The 22,645-nt window shown below is 42.5% G+C and overlaps 1 protein-coding gene across 3 annotated transcripts in view; it reads left to right on the plus strand.

Moving 5' to 3' along the window:
• DSP (desmoplakin) overlaps window positions 1-22,645 on the plus strand; it is a 51,162-nt gene that overhangs the window by 12,863 nt on the left and 15,654 nt on the right. For all 3 annotated transcript variants that reach the window (XM_058285199.2, XM_058285198.2, XM_071210961.1), the window contains exons 3-14: window positions 1,737-1,885; window positions 3,248-3,422; window positions 8,462-8,590; window positions 10,012-10,062; window positions 10,977-11,138; window positions 11,688-11,792; window positions 12,598-12,693; window positions 13,389-13,514; window positions 14,057-14,209; window positions 15,587-15,741; window positions 21,239-21,365; window positions 22,210-22,411. In XM_058285199.2, the coding sequence (XP_058141182.1) occupies window positions 1,737-1,885; window positions 3,248-3,422; window positions 8,462-8,590; window positions 10,012-10,062; window positions 10,977-11,138; window positions 11,688-11,792; window positions 12,598-12,693; window positions 13,389-13,514; window positions 14,057-14,209; window positions 15,587-15,741; window positions 21,239-21,365; window positions 22,210-22,411 (1,630 nt within the window). The remainder of the gene's footprint in view (window positions 1-1,736; window positions 1,886-3,247; window positions 3,423-8,461; window positions 8,591-10,011; window positions 10,063-10,976; window positions 11,139-11,687; window positions 11,793-12,597; window positions 12,694-13,388; window positions 13,515-14,056; window positions 14,210-15,586; window positions 15,742-21,238; window positions 21,366-22,209; window positions 22,412-22,645) is intronic.

Here is a 22,645-nt window from a genome sequence, read left to right on the forward strand (position 1 = left end):
ACCTCTGGATATTTCTCTTTTTTTTAATTTAAAAAAATTTTAAGGATATTTCTTGAGGTAACTGAGATACCTTAGGATCTCCTCACATCAGGTTTAGAAATCATGGGTTCTGTGATGCCTGCTGTGGGAAGTCTTCACTTTGAAACACTCTTGCTTCCACATTCCTAGTTTGCTACAATGTAGAGAATGAAAGGGCCATACGCACCATTTCTATCTCTTCCCTGGATTATTATATCTTTTCAGGAAAGGAATTGAGTTCTCATCTCCCTGGCGCTGACCTGACTTGGAGCCTTTCACCCCAAAGCACTTCTGTTAAATAATGAGTCTGGATTTGGAGCAGGGATTTTGTTTTAGTTTCCGAGGCTATTTAAAGCAAAAATCATGAAATGACTTAAAGCAGTGGGTATTTATTAGCTTAGGTTTAAGGCCATGATAACGTCCAAATCACAGCATCATCAACTTCTGGAACACCAACTGCCAGCAAAGCTGGGCTCCTCTGCCACAGGGCGGCACCTGCTGGGCTCTCCCCTCTCCTCCCTGTTTAGCTGAGTTCAACTTCTTGCTTCTGTGCCTTTCTCTCTCTCTCTATTCATTACATTTATAAAGGACTCCAGTAACAGGGTTACTAACTATCCTGAATGAAGTGGGTCACCCCTTAACTGACGTGGCCTCGGCAAAAGGTCCTACTTACAATGGGTCCACACCCACAGGAATGGATTATGTTTAAGGACGTGTATTTCTGGGGTACATACAGCTTCAAGTCATTTTATGGGTTTATTTTGGAGAATAACTTAATTTCCAATTTCCTGATTTTAGAGATTGTGTGGGTTCTAGTTCTAGTTCATTTTGTCCAATTGAAAAAAAAAAAGCTCACTTAAATCCATGTAAAAAGAAACTTGGGGCCCAGCAAATCAGCTTAGTCCTAGTTCTGGTTTTTAAATCTTGGATTTGAAACCTGTTCCTCTAAATTTTCTTCATCATGCCGTAATTCCATTACCTAGAACCAAATCAGAGGCACCAGTGTCTTAATACTGAACATTTGCACATCCTAGTCAGGGCATGGTTTGTAGCTGCTATGGAAGCATTTTACATGTGGTTCTGAAAATTCACATGGTACCCTTTTCTCAGTTTATTTTTGCTTATATGCATTGAAGTGCAATAAAAACCTAGGGTCATAGTGTCTTATTTGTGAACATATCTGTTTAGAGAAATGAAGTTCAGTTGGTGAAGAAGAATGAAAGCAGTAAATATGAAATTCTAGGCAAAGCTCATGTGGCATTGAAGCAGCAGGCTTTGGCATATGAACAGTGGAAGCTTTCTTTTTTGGGGGAAAAATGCACATTTTTTACCTCGAAACAAGTATAGACTCACAAGGTGTTACAAAAAATAATGTTACAAAAGTAATGCAGGCAGCTCCTGTGTACCTATCAGCCAACTTTCTCCAATGGTGACATCTTACATAATACCAGTACTGCCTCATCAAAACCAGAGAATTAAGTATTCCGTAAGTTAAGTGTGCTTTTAAAAGCCTAGCAAAAATTTAAAACACAATCCACAGTTTTTGATTTGTGACTCTACCTGGTTTTACTGCCTTCCCTAATTAAGATTTTCAGTTGGCACTGGGGGAAACTTACAATATTTGTTACATTTGCAGCAGAAGTGTTTGCTTCCTCCAAAGCACATGAAGCTTCTCTTTCCAGTTTAATGAGTTCTCTTCATGCAATTCTTTCTTTTAGGAACTGAGATATGGAGATGGACTACAGCTTGCTCGGAGTAGAGAACTGGATGAGTGTTTTGCCCAGGCCAATGATCAAATGGAAATCACTGATAGCCTCATCAGAGAGATGAGGCAAATGGGCCAGCCCTGCGACGCTTATCAGAAAAGGTGGGAACTGTTGATGGAGGATGTGTGTGGGCAGGTCTCGCAGAGAAGACGTGCCATCCCAAGCCAGGTCTAGTCCCCTGGTGCAAGTCTTCCTTTGGAGGGACCTACGTATTCCTGAGGAAAGGCTTGCTTGCGAGGTATTGCAGCTTGCTGCATTTCTGATACAACTGAACCCCAGTTGCTACCATCATAGTTCATGGAATCACGAAGCTCTCCTGTGAGAAGAACAAAACAGGTGGCCTGCCCTAGAGGAGGGTGTGGATGTTCAAAACTCTAGAGCTTATTTTGCAGAGTCGACTTTGTTTCAAGATATGTTGGCTATGAGAGATGGTAGCGGTGCCTTCATTTAGAGGGTAGCAAAGACCCATGGCACAGCATTTGACTTAAAAAAAAATTTTTTTTAGTTACAGATATGCCATCAAAAATTTCCTTTTAATCACATTTGAATATATAATTCAGTGGTGTTAATTACGTTCACAGTGTTGTGCCAACATCACCATCATCCATTACCAAAACTTTTCCATTACGCCAAAGAGAAATTCTGTACTCATTAAGCATGAACTCCCCATGCCCTACCCCACCTGGCCCCTGGTAACCTATATTTTAGTTTCTGACTCTTATGAATTTGCTTATTCTAATTATTTCCTATCAGTGAGGCCATACAATATTTGTCCTTTTGTATCTGGCTTATTTTGCTCAGCTTGGTGTCTTCAGGGTTCATTTGTGTGGTCACATGTATAAGAACATTCTTTTTCACGGCAGCCTACTACTCCACTGCACGTATGTACCCCGTTTTGCTCAACCATTCATCTGTTGATGGACACTAGGGTTGCTTCCATCTTTGGGCAATTGTGAATAATGCTGCTATGAACAACTGGTATACAAATATCTGTTTGAGTCCCTGCTTTTAATTCTTTTGGGAGCATTTGATTTTTGAGAGAGTCTAATAGCAAGTCAAGCTTAGTTGAGTGGATACAAAAATGAGAATCTTTTTTTTTGTTGTTGTTCCAAAAACAGAGTTTTAGCGAGGGATGTGTAATTTGAATCGGCTCTTCATTATCCCCAGGTCCCAGGGTTCTAGGAGGACCCAGGATGATGCTCATGAGTAAGAACAATGTGCTACCATGTTAGGCAAAGGCAGTTAAACTTCCCATCATGTAGCAGGCTTTGAGCATCACCGTAAGATTTTACTTTCTGCATGTGATCAAGAGTCAAGCCAGGTGCTTGAGAAAAATGCCTTCAGATAAAACATGAGTGGCCCACAGAGCGACACAGGAGACTCCAGGGAAGGGGAGTTTACCTAGAGCGTGTTTTTGTGGGATGTCTCCCTGCTATAGCATGATTGCTCTCCTTTCCTTTCAGGTTGCTGCAGCTCCAGGAGCAGATGCGGGCTCTCTACAAGGCCATCAGCTCCCCGCGCGTCCGGAGGGCCAGCTCCAAGGGTGGCGGAGGATACACTTGTCAGAGCGGTTCCGGGTGGGATGAGTTCACCAAGCGCCTCACCGGCGACTGCTTGGGGTGGATGAGGCAGCAAAGGGTAAGCGGCTGCTGGAAGAATGAGGTCCGGTTCTCGAGCACCCCTCACCTGTCTAGAGTGCGTGTGTAGAACACGGCAGCCCTGTGCCAAGCGTCCTGGTCACATGGGAAGACCTCCAGGTGGGAGCAGCAGCTGGCTGTTTCCTCAGTTTCCCTCTTTTTTTTTTTAGCAGATTTTTTAAAAAAATTTCTCTTCCCCCCAGTTGTCTGTCCCCTCCCCCCTTCAGTTGTCTGTTCACTGTGTCTATTTGCTGTGTGTTCTTCTTTGTCCTCTTCTGTTGTTGTCAGCGGCACAGGAATCTGTGTTTCTTTTTGTTGCGTCATCTTGCTGTGTCAGCTCTCCGTGTGTGCGACACCATTCCTGGGCAGGCTGCACTTTCTTTCACGCTGGGCAGCTCTCCTTACAGGGCGCACTCCTTGCGCGTGGGGCTCCCCTACATGGGGGACACCCCTGCGTGGCAGGGCACTCCTTGTGTGCATTAGCACTGCGCATGGGCCAGCTGCACACCGGTCAAGGAGGCCCGGGGTTTGAACCGTGGACCTCCCATGTGGTAGGCGGATGCCCTAATCACTGGGCCAAGTCTGCTTCCCCAGTTTCCCTCTTAAAGACTTTGAAAGTGAGCTTCTGTTTTGAAATACACAATACTGCACACAATCATTTCTTCCAGACTTTAGATATCAGGCTCCAAATCGGGCGCTTTGGATTGCAGTGCTGGGCAGTACGCAGCTTGAATTTCTACGGTACAGAAAACAAAGAGTCAAAAATCTGCATTTGCCCTCACTCTCCTGCCCATACCCTCTAATGCCCAGATGTTATGGCTTGGCAGCACAGGCAGTGATTATACTTTTCCAGCTCAGAAATTTTGTCAGAAATAATGAAGCTAACATTTTTTGTATTCTTCTCACGTGCCTTATGTGGTGCCTGCAAAACCGTCCCCTTATATTTGCCAAGGGATTAGGGCTTCTTAGCCCCCCACTTGTATATATTTGATCTGATGGTTAATTAATTGGGCTTATTTTTATGTGTGACCTCATCCCGTTGTAGGCATACTTTATCACACAGGCAGTATTTAACCGGTATGATTTAGTAGATTTTGAATATCTAGTTCTTGTTGTCTATAATAGGAAAATCTGTTCTGGGAGTTTCTGTGCTAAATAACTTTATTGTTCTACTTGAGTAGAACCATATCTGTGTTACTGATAGGTGTTTTTTTTAAAAAAAGAACATTATGGAAGTTTATTTAAGATGCTAAGAAATTGGAGGAACCCAAAACACAGTAAAACAGGATATTCGGGTTTGGGCTTATTGGTTGGTTACATTTTAGTTTGGATGTCTGGTTGAGCAAGGCTTAGGTCACTTATATGGGAGTGAAATAAAATCATGGCCCAGAAGTAAGTTCTGGTGCTTTCCCTAGGACTGGACTTTCTACAAAGCATCAATCCTAATTATTGTTTTGTTGCTTTGTGTAGTAATTATGTATTATAATGAACAGGTGGCAGTAGAAAGATGCCATAATCATGTAGCTGGGAATTTATTTTAATGAACACTTGCTGCTAAAGAACCAGGCTTCCCTGGCCAGGGTGGATTCGTCAGAACGATAAGCAAAGGGATCATTTGTTAGGTGATGGGGTCCGGGGTTTAAAAAAGCTTAGTTTTATTAGTAGTTGTTGGATCCATTTAGCAGTGGTTCTAAAGTTTCTCAACCACTTGAAATTTTTTGTATGCATTCTTTCCTAAGTAGTGAGAACGTTATGTGACTAAAGTTGATTTACTTATCCACTCAGTTAACCCTTTCCCCCATTTATCATATAGACTTCCTCCAGGCACGTCTTGGAGATATGCAGGCTTGGTTCCAGACCACTGCAATAAACCGAGTTTCGCAATAAAGCGAGGCACACAAACCCTGGTTTCCCAGTGCATGTCACAGTTAGGTTTACACTATACTGTAGTCAGTAGCATCATGTCTGACAAAAAATGTACATGCCTTAAAAAGTGATACAGAGGCACAGCATAAGCACATGCTGTTGGAAAAATGGCGCTGAAAGACTCGCTCGATGCAGGGGTGTAAAAAACACAGTATCTGAGAAGCACAATAAAGCAAAGCACAATAAAACAAGGTGTGCCTGTAATAGTCTTAATGAAAAATGGGCTTATGGGAAAGTCAGTTCTTATCTGAGAAACCTAAATAACAAACCTCTCTGCGTGCTTTGGAATTCCTTTCTAATCTTTGAACACCCATTTCTTGAGCCTTTTATACGAATGGGCACTGTGCCACAAACTGATACTTCCAAATTTTCCTCCAGACTCCTGAGGAGCTTACCCTATTATTAAAGAAAACAGGTGCCAACTTTCTGTCCAGAGCCATGTGTGATTAACTGCCCTGTGAGGGCTGTAATAAGCTCTTGCTTAGGAGTCGGGGAGCCCCTGGCTCTCCAGTCACGAAATGGTATGTTAAAGCAGGACTTGATGAGCTGATAGAGCTGATAGGGCTGACATCTTAGGAATCAGAGGTGCTAGGCCAAACCACCTCCGGACCAAGTTAGTTACGAGCCCTCGTGCTCTCCTCCTCCTCCTCTGTCGGTCAAGAACAGTTACATAAAATGATGGCTCGTAATCTGCCATTTTCCCTGTTTGTTTTGGATGGTAGCTTTGCAAGAGTCCTCTGCAGCACAGGCTCAACATTTTAAAATTTTGCCAAGTGGTCTTTTTTAAATTTATTTTTTATTTAAAAAATTTTCTCTCTCTATCCCTGCTCCTTCCCCCTACTCCCCCCGCCCTGTCTGCTTTTTGGTCCTTTTGCTGTGTGTTGTTCTGCATCTTATCCCATGTACGGCTTTATGTCATGGTGTGACCGTGTTTTCATCAGAAACAACTGATAGCAGCAGGTTCTTTTCAGTGAGACAGCCACAGGGGTTCAGAGACCTCACGGCCCATTTATCACTTGCTGCTGGTTTGCCCTAAGATTGCCCTTTCTTCTTCTTCCACTCCCTGCCAGCATATCCTGCATTCTTCATTTCGCTCCCAGGAGGCTGAGTTGCAGCGCTCAGCTGATAAGGGGGCCCTCCCCAGGCAGCACAATGAACTGGCATTCCCGCCCCCCTTGCCAGGGTTTTGTTTTGTTTTCTCGATTGTGCTGCTGCTGATGGAAGGGTCTGATAGTGTAGCCCTGGCTGGTAATGAGGGGTGCGAGCTGGAGACCCAGCATCTCATTAACTTCCTAGTGGACTGGCCCGGCTGTTTGTTTGAAAGCCTAGAGAGCTCCAGGAGGGAAGGGTCAAAGTCCCTGTTGACTTGCTGCCATCCGCCTCTGCAGTGGCTCCCCTCTCTGAAGACTTGCCAACTCGAGGAGGACATGGCTGTGGCTGCGAACAATGTGTTTTATGTTTTCGTGGCAATACCAAATTGGAATTGTTTGTTTGCCCTTGGCACGCCTAAGAGGTGACACCGATAATCTGAAAATTTACATGTCCTCTTGCAAAAGAAAGATGAAAGAATAGACTTAGGGCACTGTGAAGTATGTGGAATAAAGTGTTTGATTCTTTTTATGTAGCATTCTTAAATTTGAAGCAGTGGAGACTCCAATAATAAATTTAGTCAGATTTAATTAAAAAAAAAAAAAACTAACATAAAGCCACAATTTTAATAATGCCAACAGCAATCCCTGAAGACAGTAGTATATTATAATAACTTACTTCGCCTTGAAATCGGCCATTTTCGCTTGGTGTCTCACAGCACTGAGATAGTTGATAACAAATACTAAATAATATGAAGAGATAAGAGTAAATGCTAGATTTTAAAGAGACAACAGCTACGCTAATCAAAACATCCTGAAGAAATAAACAATGAAAGATACTTTTAGGTTAGCTGTTTAGCGTGGGAAGCAGTACATGATGGAGCTGAATGGGTTTTTTAAAATGCTTTTTTATTGTTACCATATATAAAAATTTGCTGTTTAAACCATTTTTTAAGTGTATAATTCAGTGGTGTTAATTACATTTACGATGTTGTGTCACCCCAAATAAAAACTGTGTACCCATTAAGCATTAACTCCCCCGCTGCTTCTTACATTTTAAAATGGTAATCCAGATAAACTTGCCCAGTTTATCACCTGAAGATAGCTCCCTTAGAGGCCAGGCAATCCTCCTTCCCTTCTCTGAATTCATGCTCTGCTGTGGGGCTTATCTCACCTACCGGTGTATGAATCCCGTGCACCACCTTGTTTTCTAAAGGTATCCTCTGAGCTCTTACAGTGAGGATGCTGCTTCCTCATAGTGGGGTGATATTCTGCAGTGAACAGTTTTTTTTTTAAGCTTTGTTTTTAAAAAAGGAATCTCCTGGTTAGAGTTATTGCCTAACAAAACTGTTTTTAGAGATTATTTTGTTCATAAATGTTTTCTTTCTCACGTTGATGATCAACTGATTTTGTCTACAAATGTTGGCCTCTCACAATATGTTTCCAGGATAGATTCTATTTACCAAATGACCAATTCAGTGTTTTTAAAAGGTACTGAGGAGTGAGATAGGTAAATCAGGGGATGTAAAAATGAAAATTACGTGCCGAAGTATTTTCATAGAGGCGTCAAATGAATATGTTTTTCTGGGGGGGGGGAGTGCCTTGCATAAAGAAACTCCCATCAGTATTTTATAACATATACATAATCCCATCAGTGTATTTATAACATGTATGCATCATCGTATATATGTACACACATTAAGATCTATACACATGCATACTTGGCATGTGCACATTTACATTCCTTTTTTCTGCAGAGGACATTATCTGGGTTTCAAGGCTGCCATTTCCACGTAACCTCCTCAGCCCATCGTGGGCAGAGGAAATGATTTGGCAATCCCCGTTAGCTATTTGGGAATCCCGAACCTTTTAATTATATTAAAAAATACTTAAGACTTACATCTTGCGTTTCCTGTGAGTCAGAACTCCCCGTGTCCCTTGGCGCTTTGGCCCTTAGTTGGGGTCAGTAGGGTGAACCAGATGCAGAGGAGGGAAAATGAAGGGTGCTCTCTCCTTTCTCCCGCAGGGGGAGATGGACATGGTGACGTGGGGCGCTGACCTCTCCTGGGTGGAGCAGCACATCAACAGCCACCGCAGCCTGCACAACGTCATCGGGGACTACCGCTGGCAGCTGGACAAGATCAAAGCTGACCTGGTACTTTCCGTGTTGCACTTTTGAGTCTTGACGAAGCATCTTGAAGGATTGGGTAATCATTCCGTCCCAGGCGATCCTGTCTGAAACACTAGTCCAGTATTTCTTTCCCAGGAGACTGGAAAGTTCTTAAAACCCCATTTCATCAATGGGGAAGTGGAATCAGATGGACCTACTGAATAGGCTGTGGGGAGGCGTTAAATAAAACACGCAGGGCACTCAGACCCTTCTTTATTTGCTGTTTGGAAATAAAAGAGTTTTGGAGGTTGTGTTAGTCAGCCAAAACGGTGCTGATGCAAACTACCAGAAATTGGCTGGTTTTTATAAAGGCTATTTATTTGGGGTAGAAGCTTACCAATACCAGGCCATAAAGCGTAAGTTACTTCCCTCACCAAAGTCTGTTTTCACGTGTTGGAGCAAGATAGCTGCCCGCGGCTGTGAGGGCTTATGCTTCCTGGGTTCCTCTCTTCCAGGGCCTTGCTTCTCTCTGGGTTCAGGGTTCCTCTCTTCCTAGGGCTTGCTTCTCTCTGGGCTCAGTGTTCCTCTCTTCCTGGGGCTGGCTTCTCTTTCCCCTGTGTGCTGACTTCCTGGGGCTCCAGCTTAAGACTTCAGCATCAAACTCCAACATCAAAAACCCTCCAACTCTGTCCTTTGCCATGCCATCTGTGACATGGTCCAAACAAAGCCCTAATCATAATTTAATCACACCCAGGTACAATACAGTTTACAAACATAATCAAATATCTGTTTTTGGAATTCGTGACTATGTCAAACTGCTACAGAGGTGGTAGGTCCATTTCCGTGGAAAGAATTTTTTCTCCCCAATAGGAAAAATGTGACAATCATGTAGTTCTGGGTCCTTGGGAGATCCTTTTCAATGTGGTAATTAAAATGCATTTCTGCTTCTCATTCTGATGCTTTCCTTTGCTGGAAAAAGTCAGATTTGAGGCTAGGCTGAAGAGGATTGCAAAATAAAATATTAATCTGGTCTTAAGTGCTTGGTTTTACCTCCAGATCCATGCTCTTTTAAATCACTAACTTCTTGACTTAGACCAAAGTTACTCATCCTTAGTTCTTCCTCCAGCTTTTTTTGGCCTTACTTTCCCCCCCCCTAAGTATCTGGCCAACTATCTCCTTCGATTTCTCTAAGGTTTAGGGAATCCTAAACAGTTTTTTCCCCCAAACTTTTTTAGTGTGTAATAAGTGAATTTTTAAGTGACAGTTGTTAGGCCTTTACTTGGTGGAGGTGGTGGCACACACCCCCTGGGAAAGATCCTGCAGGTAAAATATTTCGTCTGTCAAATAATTTGTAGAGGCGTTGTCTGAGGCCAAGAGCTGATGAAAGGGAGGTTCAAAAGGGCCTCTCTTTCTAGGCACCTTCACCAAGGGAGTTAAACGAGTCCCCATTTTTTGTCTTCCTCTAGCGTGAGAAATCTGCAATCTACCAGTTGGAGGAGGAGTATGAAAACCTGCTGGTAAGCCGATTTATTACTCAAGTGCACGTGGTCTCTGTTGGTTCTCAATTCCTTTCAAGTCCATAAACACCGAGCATGACTAGACGTAAGGCGTGCTGTGTATCACACCTAATGGCACGGGAAGGACCCTTCGGTGCCAGTTTCATTTTTGCCGTTGTGTTTCTTTTAGAACCGAATTTGAAAATATTTTTCTGATGCCAGTCCCTAGCAGTATGGTATTTGCATGTCAGTGTTACATAAAGTGGACATGTTGAATACCTGCAGTGAAAGTGAAACTTTCTCCCTTATCAGTAAGCTTTTTTGCAAAAGAAGACTTGTCTTCCTTGGATAGAGAATCACCAAACTGTCATCACATTAGTGTGATAGACTCCACGAAAATAACTCGGCCATCAGAAGAAAGATTAGATATTTCCTTTCTTAAGCCTATGTATGTCTCCGTGTCTTCGCTTTCAACATTTCCTCGTTGGCAGGGTTTTGTTTTTTTAAAGTAATATGGCCAGTGGTGATAGAGTTTTCCTCTTGGGTTTGGGATATGAGTCATGGCAGCTTGAATTTTCAGGAGCAGGAGAGGGCAGGAAAATCTTGATTTATCTTTTTCAGCATCCATTTTCCCCTTAGTGGTCTAAAACTTGTTCTTGAACCAAACGTCACTATCTGCATGAAGACCTTTCTAGACCAGCTGCTTCACTGATTCCACATTTTCCTGCTTGCCATCCCAGTGCCTGGATGGGTCCTTTTCCCACACCAGGTGCTGGGGAATGCACAAGGCCCACCCCTGTCGATCTTCATGATTTTTTACCTTTTTTTTTGCACGCAAAAGGGACCAAATGAGTTTATCAAATGCGATCCGCCAAGAGCACGGTTTAATCTGCATGTGGTTCTTCAAAAGTGCCACTTTTGACCTTTCTGTGCAGAAAACGTCCTTTGAGCGGATGGACCACCTGCGGCAGCTGCAGAGCATCATCCAGGCCACGTCCAAGGAGATCATGTGGATCAACGACTGCGAGGAGGAGGAGCTGCTGTACGACTGGAGCGACAGGAACACGGACATCGCCCAGAAGCAGGAGGCCTTCTCCGTAGGTCGCCCCTGTGTGGCGGGGACTCGCGCAGCGGCTGTTTCTTTGAGGGCTACGGGGCGGGATGGACGGCTTTTCAGGAATTTAATCAGCCATGTGCAGGTCGGCTTTGGCCGAAATGTTCCCCTTGTGAAAGGTTGCTAAGGACCTCAGAGGGGCGATACACCTGTCAGCATCCGCGGAGATGGGGCTTTGCTGAGATCCGGGTGAATCGCCTTCTCCTGTAACCCAGTTCACTCTGAGAAACCAGAGTTCGTGTACGGCTGGCTTGGATGATACAAACCCGGAATAAGGAAATCGCAGTGGCGGTTGTAGCTACGTGATTCTACCGGAAGAATCCCGGGCGAGCCATTTCCGCTACGTGCTGGACGATCTCCAACAGATTCCAGTGTTTTTAGTCTATGCTTCTTAAGGAAAATGTCATATGATTCTTTCTGCATCGTTCACTTCCAAAACACACTCTTGTACTTAACGTCATTTAAGTACTGTGGAATCAATAGATGGTGAAAGGTGACTTGCTCTGAAGGAGTTTTCATTTTCCTTTTGCAGATACGCATGAGTCAACTGGAAGTTAAGGAGAAGGAGCTTAATAAGCTGAAACAAGAAAGTGACCAGCTCGTCCTCAATCAGCATCCAGCTTCAGACAAAATCGAGGTAGGCTATTGGAGATTTATATTTTTAGTAGGAAGAAAAAAAAATAAAAGGGAAACTTTCTATAAAGTTAGACCTTACAAATGCATGACCCTTATCCATCTAAAGCCTTGCCAGCTTAATTTTAAATTTGGTGGCCATTCTGTCTGTCTGCCACAGCCACTTAACTGCTGTTGTAGCTTAGAAGCTGTCAAAGACAATACAGCAATTACAGAGCATGGCTGTGCTCCGTACAGCTACTTACAAATACAGGCACGGGCCAATCAGGCTGTTGGGCTAAAAAGTTTGCTGCCCCCTGCCCTAGATGGCCATCCATGGGTTATGCATAAGGACTGACGTTAGCTGGTGACACCATTATGCCCATAGTGGTTATTTTTTAAAAATTGTAATATTTCCTTAGCAGTTGGTGGGAGTCACTTCCTGCAGCCCTGCACGCCCTCTGGCTAGGATTGCTTTGGGCCTCTCCTGATTGGCTTAGTGCCACAGGGGGCCCCTCCTCGACTGCTGTCCCTGATACCCTGATTGGCCACGAGCTGTGCCACTTTTGGGTGAAATAAATATTTTGACTAATACCCCTAATGGTATCTATGGGCAAAAAGTGATTTTTAAAATTTAGTTTCTGTACTACTAAGAGTTCCCTGTTAGGAAATTCTGTATGCAATTTTTAGGGGAAAAAAATGTGTTTGATTTGGGATTAGAGAAAACATTTCAGAGCTTTCTCTGAGGCACTCCTCTGTCCATCGAGGGGATCGATTGCCTCTGTGCTGCTGATGGGTGCCAAAACAGCCAACCACATTTTCTTTTACAGGCATATATGGATACTCTTCAGACACAGTGGAGCTGGATTCTTCAGATCACCAAATGCATTGATGTTCATCTCAAAGAAAATGCTGCCTACTTTCAGGTTCTTATACTTAGCAATAACTTAATCATTTTCAGGAGTATATATAAAATTATTTCAAAATAAAAAGTTTATATATATTTTTTAAATGATTATTATTTTGAAATAATTTCAAACTTACAGGACAAATGCAAGAATAATATAAAACACAAATAATAAAAAACTCACACAGAGAACTCCAACATACCCTCTACCCAAATACTCAGATCCACCAACTTTTAACATTTGCTGTATTTGCTGTTTCATTCTATCCGTCCATCCATCCACCCATCCATCTGACCACCCCTCCACCCACCCACCCATCCATCCATCGATCCATCCATCCATCCATCCCTTTTATAAACATTTGAGAGGAGGTTGTACTTTGAACACTTCGTACTTCCATTTACATTTCCTGAGAACAAAGATTTAATACCTTGTGTTTCGAATGTGTTCTAACAAACCCCCAGAACGATCTTCAAAATAGAGCCTAAGTCAGTGTTCAGTGGTTTTCCATTTAGAAGTGCCTAGATCTGTCATTTATTCACCTAGTTACTTTTCCTGTCTTATGAGTTAATACATTTTCTGTTGTAATGTTTTCCTTAAACCATCTACCAAATAGACTGTTGGGGGTTATACTCCTTGAAATGGAAGTGCCAGATCGCACTGGCTTTTGAGTTGCCTTTTATTTACGTGGGGCCATTCTCATCCTTAAATAGTTTTTCGAAGAGGCTCAGTCCACTGAAACCTACCTCAAGGGCCTGCAAGACTCCATCCGGAAAAAGTTCTCCTGCGACAAGAACATGCCCCTGCAGCGCCTCCTGGATCAGATCAAGGAGCTGGAGGTAAGAAGCAGAGCCCGAGCCTCCGAGCCTGCTCCGGGGGAGTGGAATGCACACGCGGCTGCGCACAGGCCGCTGCTCAGTGCCATGGGGCACCACGTGGCCCAACGTGCAAGCGGTCGCTCCCCGATTCAGTGGCTTTTCTCAAATGGAATTTCTGTACATGCTCAACTACTGCTGGAAATTGGCTTTTGCTTCACAGTGTCGGGGGCATTTGCCCAAAGTTCTTACCACGGCAAAAACAAGGAGAATACTAAGTGCTTACCCTGACAACTCCTTTGGACAAGCAGACTTCCCCTTTTAGCCAGGTAGTCCTCTCACACAGGGATAGTCTCCCAAGCCCATTTCATTCGTGGTAAAGGAGTTGTCGAGAGGAGCTTAGGTTGAAACATCCTCTTGCAGATGAATTTGTGCCTTTTTATAGCTAATGTTAACTCTGGCGATTTTTTGTTCGCAGTGTCTCAGTAATTAATGGCATTTGAAGGTCCTGTCTAAACTTCACAAGGTCTCTCTTTTGCAAGTATGATTTTCGCTTAAATTTGCAGAAAGAGCGTGAGAAGATCCTCGAGTACAAGCGTCAGGTGCAGAACTTGGTAAACAAGTCCAAGAAGATTGTACAGCTGAAGCCCCGTAACCCTGACTACAGAAGCAATAAACCCATTATCCTCAGGGCCCTTTGTGACTACAAACAAGACCAGGTGGGTACTCGGTTATTCAGAGTGATACCAAAGTCTTCTCTGTCTTTACATCAAGATTATTGTCACGCAAGAGAGCAAAAGTTAATCTAGGTCTCAATGCACATAACTGCGAATGTTTTTTTCTTTTATGTCTAAAGCCGCAGGCTGGTGAGGAAATGCGGCATGTTTGTTGTGTTTCATGTGAAAGTTGTCAATGATGAGGACAATGGTTTCTTTTATTACACGCTTTTAATTCTCTTTTAGGGCTTAAGACTTCTTTCCTCTAATACATAAAACTTGCTTATCTGTGATCATTAATCTTCAAATTTTTTTATTTAAAATTTTTTTATTAGAGAAGTAATTTTAAAAATCTCTGCCATAAAAAATATGAAAAATAAAAGCATTCCGTCGCATATAAAGTGAATGCCTTGGCAAGTTCTTATGCTGTGTTTGAGTATAACAATTCTGCAGGCTCTGTGGTAAATATAAGAATTTATATGGAAAGAGTGATTGTAGTAATTGTTTATATAATTCCCATAGGTCTATTTTCTTATAAAAACTATGGAGGATTTAAAAAATATAAAATGTGATTATTTGGTTAGATATACTTTGTTACACAATGGAGTTTTGTCTTTCATCTAGAAATGTTTTAAGAACTTGTGTGAAGAGAAGTGAGAATTTGAAAAGGAATTCAAAAAATTGATTGCATTTTACTAGTTAAGATAGTTGTCCACTGATTAAGGATTCCACTGTAAGAAGCTAGGTGGATGCTGGAGTTAGTTTAGAAAGTTATTTTTCTGGAACTCTAATATCATAATCCTCGAAGTTTTTAAAATTTAAGCACAAACAAGACAAGTGACTCTACATAAGAAAATCTAATATACAAAACATGAACTCCTCAAACAGAAAAACCATGGCATGTGCTTTGCTTTATGCAAGTATTTCTCATTTTGCTAATGATTTCCCAGAGACTATCCCTGAAAAATTACTTTGCGTAATTCACTTAAAATGTAGCTCACTTTGGGAGCGGATGTGGCTCGAGCAGTTGAGCACCCAACTCCCACACGGGCGGTCCAGGGTTCGGTTCCTGGGGCCTCCTAAAGAAAACAAACAAAGGAACGGATAACGATCAAAAACAACGAGCAAACTGATGGCAGAGTCATCTGGAGAGGGAGGAAGGAATAAAACTATATAGGTCACTTTTGTATATACCTTTTAGATGCACGTGTAGTTAAGCTTGTGTGTTATTTAAAGGAAGATGCTGCAGTGTTGTTTGACTTTAGTGGAGAAAAATACCATTAAGAGCATGAGCTGACGGTTTTGGACATTTGCGTCTCTTTATATCTTTGAGGAAAAAGATAAAAATGTGCACTTAGAGCCAAAACGTTTCCCTTACAGAAAATCGTGCACAAAGGTGATGAGTGCATCCTGAAAGACAACAACGAGCGCAGCAAATGGTACGTGACGGGCCCCGGTGGCGTCGACATGCTGGTGCCTTCTGTGGTTCTGATCATCCCTCCTCCGAACCCGCTCGCTGTGGACCTCTCCTGCAAGTAAGTTGCTGAAGCTCCCAAGAGCTGCGATGCGAGCATGCGTGCAGGGATATCAGGGCACAGCGAAGGCCATCTGTTCCTCCCCAGGACAGGCGCCTCACCAAGGTCACCTTACTCTGTCTGACAATTTCATGTTGAAGATGCCGTAGTTATTATTGGCAAATCAAAAAGAAGGTCCAGCTGTGCAGGGATAGCTGACACTGGGCATGCACTTGGAGAGTCTTGTTTTGAAATTCTTCTTTGCTTCTTAGAAAATCCATCATTTCTGGTATAATGACAGATATAAAAGGTATTTCCTGTTGCTCAAGAGGCAGGGCCTTTATTTTATTAACTGTCCCTGGCAGATCTCTTTTTAAAAAAATTAAATACTTATTAAAGAAGTTGTAGGTTTACAGAAAAATCACACAGAAAATGCCCAGTCCCTTATAAAGTCCGCTGTTGTTAATGCCTTGTGTTAGTATGGTGCATTTATTACAGTTGATGGAAAAATAATGTTATAATTGTACTATTAACTGTTCCGTGGTTCACAGTTTCTGTTGTACAGTCCTATATTTTTTAAAGTTTTTTGTTCTGGTAACATATATACAATCTAAAATTTCCCCTTTTATCCACATTGAAATATATAATTCAGTGCTGTTACTTACATTCACGGTATCGTGTCACCATCATCATCCATTGTCAAAACTTTCCCATCATCGCATCCCAAATAAAAACTATGTACAATTTAAGCATTAATTTCCCTTCCCTGCCTCCACACAGGTCCCTGGAACCTGCATTCTAGATTCTGATTCTATGAGTTTTCTTTTTTTCCCTTTTATTATAGAAGTTGTGAGTTTACAAAATGGTCATGCATTCCCATATACCACCCCACCAACACCCTGCACTGGTGTGGAACATTTGTTACACCTGATGATAGCACTTCCTTTATAATTGTACTATATTTTTTTGAACAGTAGTTATCTTTGTTAAAATTGATGAAAGATTATTGAAATAGTTTTATCTGTTGTCTATCATTGGCATTAGGTGTATTTTTTCCGTATACTGCCTATTCTTACCACCTTGTATTACTACTGTATATTTGTTCTAATTCATGAAAGACTTTTCTTACACTTGTGCGATTGACACACAGCCCTTCTTCTGCAGTAGGCTTCACTATGTTACTATGTTGTGAGAACTGTTGCATCTGTAAAATTTTTTTAACTTTTTTTTTTTTAATTTATTTTTTATTTATCCCCCCTGTCCCGGCCCCCTCCATTGTTTGCTCTCTGTGTCCATTTGCTGTGTGTTCTTCTGTGTCTGCTTGTCTTCTCATTAGGCGGCTCTAGGAACCGATCCTGGACCTTCTGGAGTGGGAGAGAGGTGATTACTCTCTTGCACCATCTCAGCTCCCCTGTTCTGCTACGTCTTCTTATTTTCTCTCCTCTATGTCCCTTGTTGTGTCATCTTGTGCCAGCTCTCCGCGTTGGCCGGCACTCCTGTGTGGGGTGGGTTTCACAGGCGGGGCAGCACTCCTGCGTGGGGCCGCGTTTTCGCATGGGCCAGCTCACCCTGTGGGCCAGCTCATCCTTACCAGGAGGACCTGGGGATCGAAACCTGGACCTCCTATATGGTAGAGGGAGCCCAATTGGTTGCACCACATCCATTTCTCTTTTTTAACTTTACTTTTAAAGAAGTTTTAGATAACAAAGGTTACATCAAAAGTATAGGGGACTCCCATTAAACCCATCACCTGCCCCTCCCACACTTTCCCTGTTGATAACATATTACATTAGTGTGGTGCGTTTGTTACAGTTGATGAACAAATATTGAAGCATTGCTACTAACTATGCTCTATCATTTACATTATGGTTTACACTTTGCACCGCACAATTTTATAGATTTTGACAAAACATACAATGGTCTGTACCTATCATTGCAATGTCATGGGAGACAATTCCAGTGCCCCATGTTATACCTATTCTCCCCTCCCCTTCCCCTCAGAACCTCTGATCACTACTATCTTTATATCAGTCTTACAAGTTCTTTCGTTACTACGATAATAATAAGTCTACTTTGGTCCATGGTTTCATTCCCCTCTTATGTTTGTTCCTTCCTCAGTCTTGAGGATTTTGAGATGGTGATGCCTGCTCTGCTTCAGATTGAGAGAGGGCTTAGATCTTATGGGGCAGATGGAAGGAAATGTCTTGCCTATAGTTGTAGACACTCTGTTTTCTGGTTTGAGGGTTGTCCATCCTCATCCTTTTTTTAGTTGTCCAGTTGTCCTGGGTGAGTCCGATGAATTGGAGAGTAGGTGTTTGGCTGCAACTCTGCTGAGATTCAGGGCTCAGCCAGCATAGGAACAGACCAAAGATTTAAATCTCTTGGGACATGTATTTAATGGATATAGTGCTAATTATAGGTCCAAATAAAAGGGGTAGAAGAACCACGTGTATGGAAATTCTAAATGAGTCTAACTCTGTTACATTGGGGAAATAGGTTGTCATATATTTCAGGGTAAGGCCCACCGACGGGGTGCTGATTTCAGGGGCTTGTATGCCTTGCATATAGTGCCCAGATGTCTCTAGAGCCCTCAGGGACACCCTCGTTGAGGCTGTGTTTACTCTGGCAGTTTGTGAGATCTGCTTGAGACACGCAAAAGTAAAACTTCAGGAATGACCTCTTGACTCCCTTTGAAATCTCTTAGCCATAAAAACTCTTTTTATATTTAATGTTTCCTCCTTTTGGTCAAGATCTTTTTCCAAATTCATTGTGCTTAGTAATAATCCCTTGGTGCCAGGAGGCTCATCCCCAGGAGTCATGTCCCACACCATGCATGGGGAAATTAGTGAGTTTATTTGCTGAGTTTGGCTTAGAGAAAGATCACATTTGAGTAGCAAAGAAGTTTTTAGAAGGTAACTCTTAGGCAATAGATATCATTGTGCTACGTTTCAATTTCACAAGAATAAGGTTCTTAAGTACAAGCATTAATATCGAGGGCTTGGCTTACTTTTATTAGGCACTGCCTATATACTCTAGAGATTCTTGCCACTCCATTAGAGAATGTAGCAGGACTCCCAAGATGGGATTCTAATATGTCGCTGGTTTTTGTGCAGGTCTCCACCCACTGAGATAATACCCTATGACAACGTGAATGCATTCATATTCCACAGAGGTGTGCCCAGGGTGCACCCTTCCCCACACGTTGCCCCACACCAACGCCCTGCACCAGTGACCGTACCCTGCCATAGTTGCCAAAAGAACACTCCCACAACTGTATTCTCAACCACAGTCCTCTCCCTCACTAGGGTTCACCTGTTGCTTCCTCCAGCTTTATGGATAGCCCAGTGCAGCGCCCCCAGTGCTGCTTAACCCACACTCCAGCATCACTGCCCCATTCACACTGCTGCACCACTGTCACCCCTGTCCTCTTCCAAGCATCCCCCATCCACCTTCTCATAGATTCTGCCAGACTGAGCGTCGGCTCATAACTTTCTCCTCTTATCTCCTGGTAACCTATCTTCCAGACTCTACCTCTCTGAGTCTGCTCAATATGCCTAGGTCACATCACTGAGATCAGGCACTATTTGTCCTTTAGTGGCTGTTTGACTTCCTCAACATAAGGTCTTTAAGATTCATCTGTGTTGTTTCATGGGTCAATATTTCATTCCTTCTTAAAGGTGAGTAATATTCTTTTGTATGTATGTACCACATTTTGTTTATCCATTCATCCATTGGAAGACACTGGGGTTGCTTCCTACTTGCGGCAGTTGTGAATATGGCCATTATAAACATTGGTGTGCACGTATCTGTTCACATCCCTGTTTTCACTTCTTCTGGGTATATGTTCCTAGTCGTGGGATTGCGGGATCGTATGGCGAGTTTATACTTCGCATCTGAGGAACCGCCAAACTGTCCTCAACAGTGACTGCAGCATTCTACATTCCCACCAGCAGGGGACGAGTGTTTCTGTTCCTCCACCACATCCTCTCCGGCAGTTGTAGTTTTCTGTTTTTTAGGGGCCTTTTTTTTTTCAATAGCAGCCAATTTAATAGGTGTAATATGATATCGCATTGTATTTTTGATTTGCAGTTCCCTAATAGCTAGTGATGTTGAGCATCTTTTCATGTGCTTTTTAGCTATGTGTATTTCCTTTTTGGAAAAGTGTCTTTTCAAATCTCTTGCCCATTTTTAAAATGACTTGTCCATCTTTATTCTTGAGATGTAAGGTTTCTTTATATATGCTGGATATTAGGCCTTTTACAGCCCTAGGTGGTTCCCAAGTATTTTCTCCCACTTAGTAGGCTGCCTTTTCACTTTCTTGACAAACTCCTTTGAGGCAGGAAAGTTTTTAATTTTGAGGAGGTTCCATTTATCTGTTTTTTCTTTCATTGACTGTGCTTTGGGTGTAAAGTTTATGAAACCATTTCCTACTGCCAGATCTTATAGGTGCTTTCCTACATTATCTTCTAGGAGCTTTATGGTCTTGTCTCTTATATGTAAGTCTGATCCATCTTGAGTTAATTTTTATGTAGGATGTGAGATGGTGATTCTCTTTCATTCTTTTGGATATGGGTAGCCTGTTCTCCAAGCACCATTTGTTGAAGAAACTGTCCTATTCCAGTTGAGTAGGCTTGGTGGCCTTGTCAGATATCATTTGGCTGAATATGCGTGAGTCTATATCTGAATTCTCAATCTGATTCCATTGTGTCTATCTTTGTGCCAATATCAAGCTGTTTTGACCACTGTAGCTTTGTAGTGTGCTTTAAAGTCAGGTAGCGTGATTCCTCCAATTTCGCTTTTCCTTTTCAGGATATTTGCGGCTATTCAGGGCCCCTTTCCCTTCCAAATAAATTTGATAAGTGACTTCAGATTCAGTAAAAAATGCTGTTTTGTAACTTTTATTGGGATTGTGTTGAATCTGTAAATCAATTTGAGTAGGATAGACTTAGCCTTTCAAGCCATGAACATGGAATATTCTTCCATTTTTTTTTAGATCTTTGATCTCCTTTAGCAATGTTGTATAGCTTTCTGCATACAAGTCCTTTACATCTCTGGTTAAATAAGCCCTCTCTGATGGATATGTTTAACCATACTCAGAAGTAGGAAGAGTAAAATGAAACCGTGTATATGCATTAACAAGCTTCGGCTGCCATCAGTCTTTTATGACAGGCTTCTCTCTGGCATCCTACACTGGGTTAGACCTCTGTCAGCTGAACAGCTGCTGACAAAACTACAATAACAAACACAAAACAAAACATACTGTATATTTCCACCAAGAAGATTCCCAATATCTATCCTCATGTAGATGATTGAGTATGCCCTTTTGGGAGTAAATGAATCCAAATCCATTGAGATATTGGAGGTTTTGAAAATTACACATCCCCCCCATTGCCTAGTTACTGGTTGAGATTTAGTTGAATTTTTGGGTATGTACCGTTGTGTACGCATTTCCGGGATTCCTGTTTGGGATGAAGTTTGAAAGTCTGACTTCAGTGTGTTTGCCCTTTGCACCTCCTAGGATTGAGCAATACTACGAAGCCATCCTGGCCCTGTGGAACCAGCTCTATATCAACATGAAGAGCCTGGTGTCCTGGCACTACTGCATGATTGATATTGAGAAAATCAGGGCCATGACCATTGCCAAGGTACGTCCTTGTGACCTTCAAGCTGCCCAGAGGGAGCTTCTGGCTTCTTCCTCCAGTGCCCATTTCTACTAGGCAGACCTTCTATCTGTACAGCTAATGCGTTATAATTTTATCAGGAAACTCCGTTCAGCCTTCTGTAGAGGTTGTGGTCCATCCAGTATGGAATGGGAGGAATTAACTCTTGGCTGGTTACAAGATAAGGAGAAATGTTAACTAAAGTTGCCTGGCCAGCCAAAAGTACCTGTGGAAAAGGTACATGTTGTATGGTATTCTGGCTCCTAGTCTCAGATATACTGGAATGTTGGACCATAAATTATTAACTGGATATTGCAAAAGTCAAAGTTGGGATAGAATTCTTGGAAGAAAACCCAAAGCCTTGCTTACTCTAAATCAATGGTTTTTGAATTGTGGTCTCAAGGATCCTAGGTTAAGGAGTACTTTAAAGGTGACATGGATAGAGGTGAGGGAGTGGGGGAAGTTTAGAGGTGATGGGGATGGAAGTGAGGGAGTGGCAGAATTGCACAGAACAGATAGATTTTTGGGTCTCCTCTACCTCTTTTTCTTTTTTCAGTCAGAGCAGCTTTGCTATGATGTGTTTAACCTTTGGGGGTTCTGAGGAATATTTCATTTGAAGAAAAAATTCTTTTGGGGAAAAAAGTTAATTGACAACCTACCACTGTGGTTGTAGGAGGAATCTCTAAAGCCTCAAAGAGCTTTTAGAGCTTCATGGAGCCCTCAAAAGTGTTGCCTCAAGAACCATCTAGAACGGGGCATTTTCCAGCAGACCCTGTTCATAGCGCCATGTAGGGCCGTCATCAGTAACGTTTGCCTGGTTTACTTTCAGCTGAAGACGATGCGCCAGGAAGATTACATGAAGACGATAGCTGATCTCGAGTTGCATTACCAAGAGTTCATCAGAAACAGCCAAGGCTCAGAGATGTTTGGAGATGACGACAAGCGGAAAATGCAGTCTCAGTTCACCGATGCCCAGAAGTATTACCAAACCCTGGTTATACAGCTTCCCGGCCACCCTCAGCACCAAACAGGTGGGCTTCTGGAGTCTTCCTCTATGTATCGACCAAATATGCAGTGTTTGAAAGAAAGTCTTTTCCACAAAGCTACTTTTACAGTGATCTCTTTGAAGGATGTTACAACAAAAGTCATTTAACATGCTGAACTTTCAGGGTACAATCCAATGAAGTAGCTCAGCTTTCCTTCTGCGTGCTTGTCTTTTGAGACCTAGCTCCCTTCTAGCTACAAATTTACTAATTTCTGTGGTC

This window comes from Dasypus novemcinctus, chromosome 22, assembly GCF_030445035.2.
Source record: "Dasypus novemcinctus isolate mDasNov1 chromosome 22, mDasNov1.1.hap2, whole genome shotgun sequence".
Taxonomy (NCBI): Eukaryota; Metazoa; Chordata; class Mammalia; order Cingulata; family Dasypodidae; genus Dasypus; species Dasypus novemcinctus.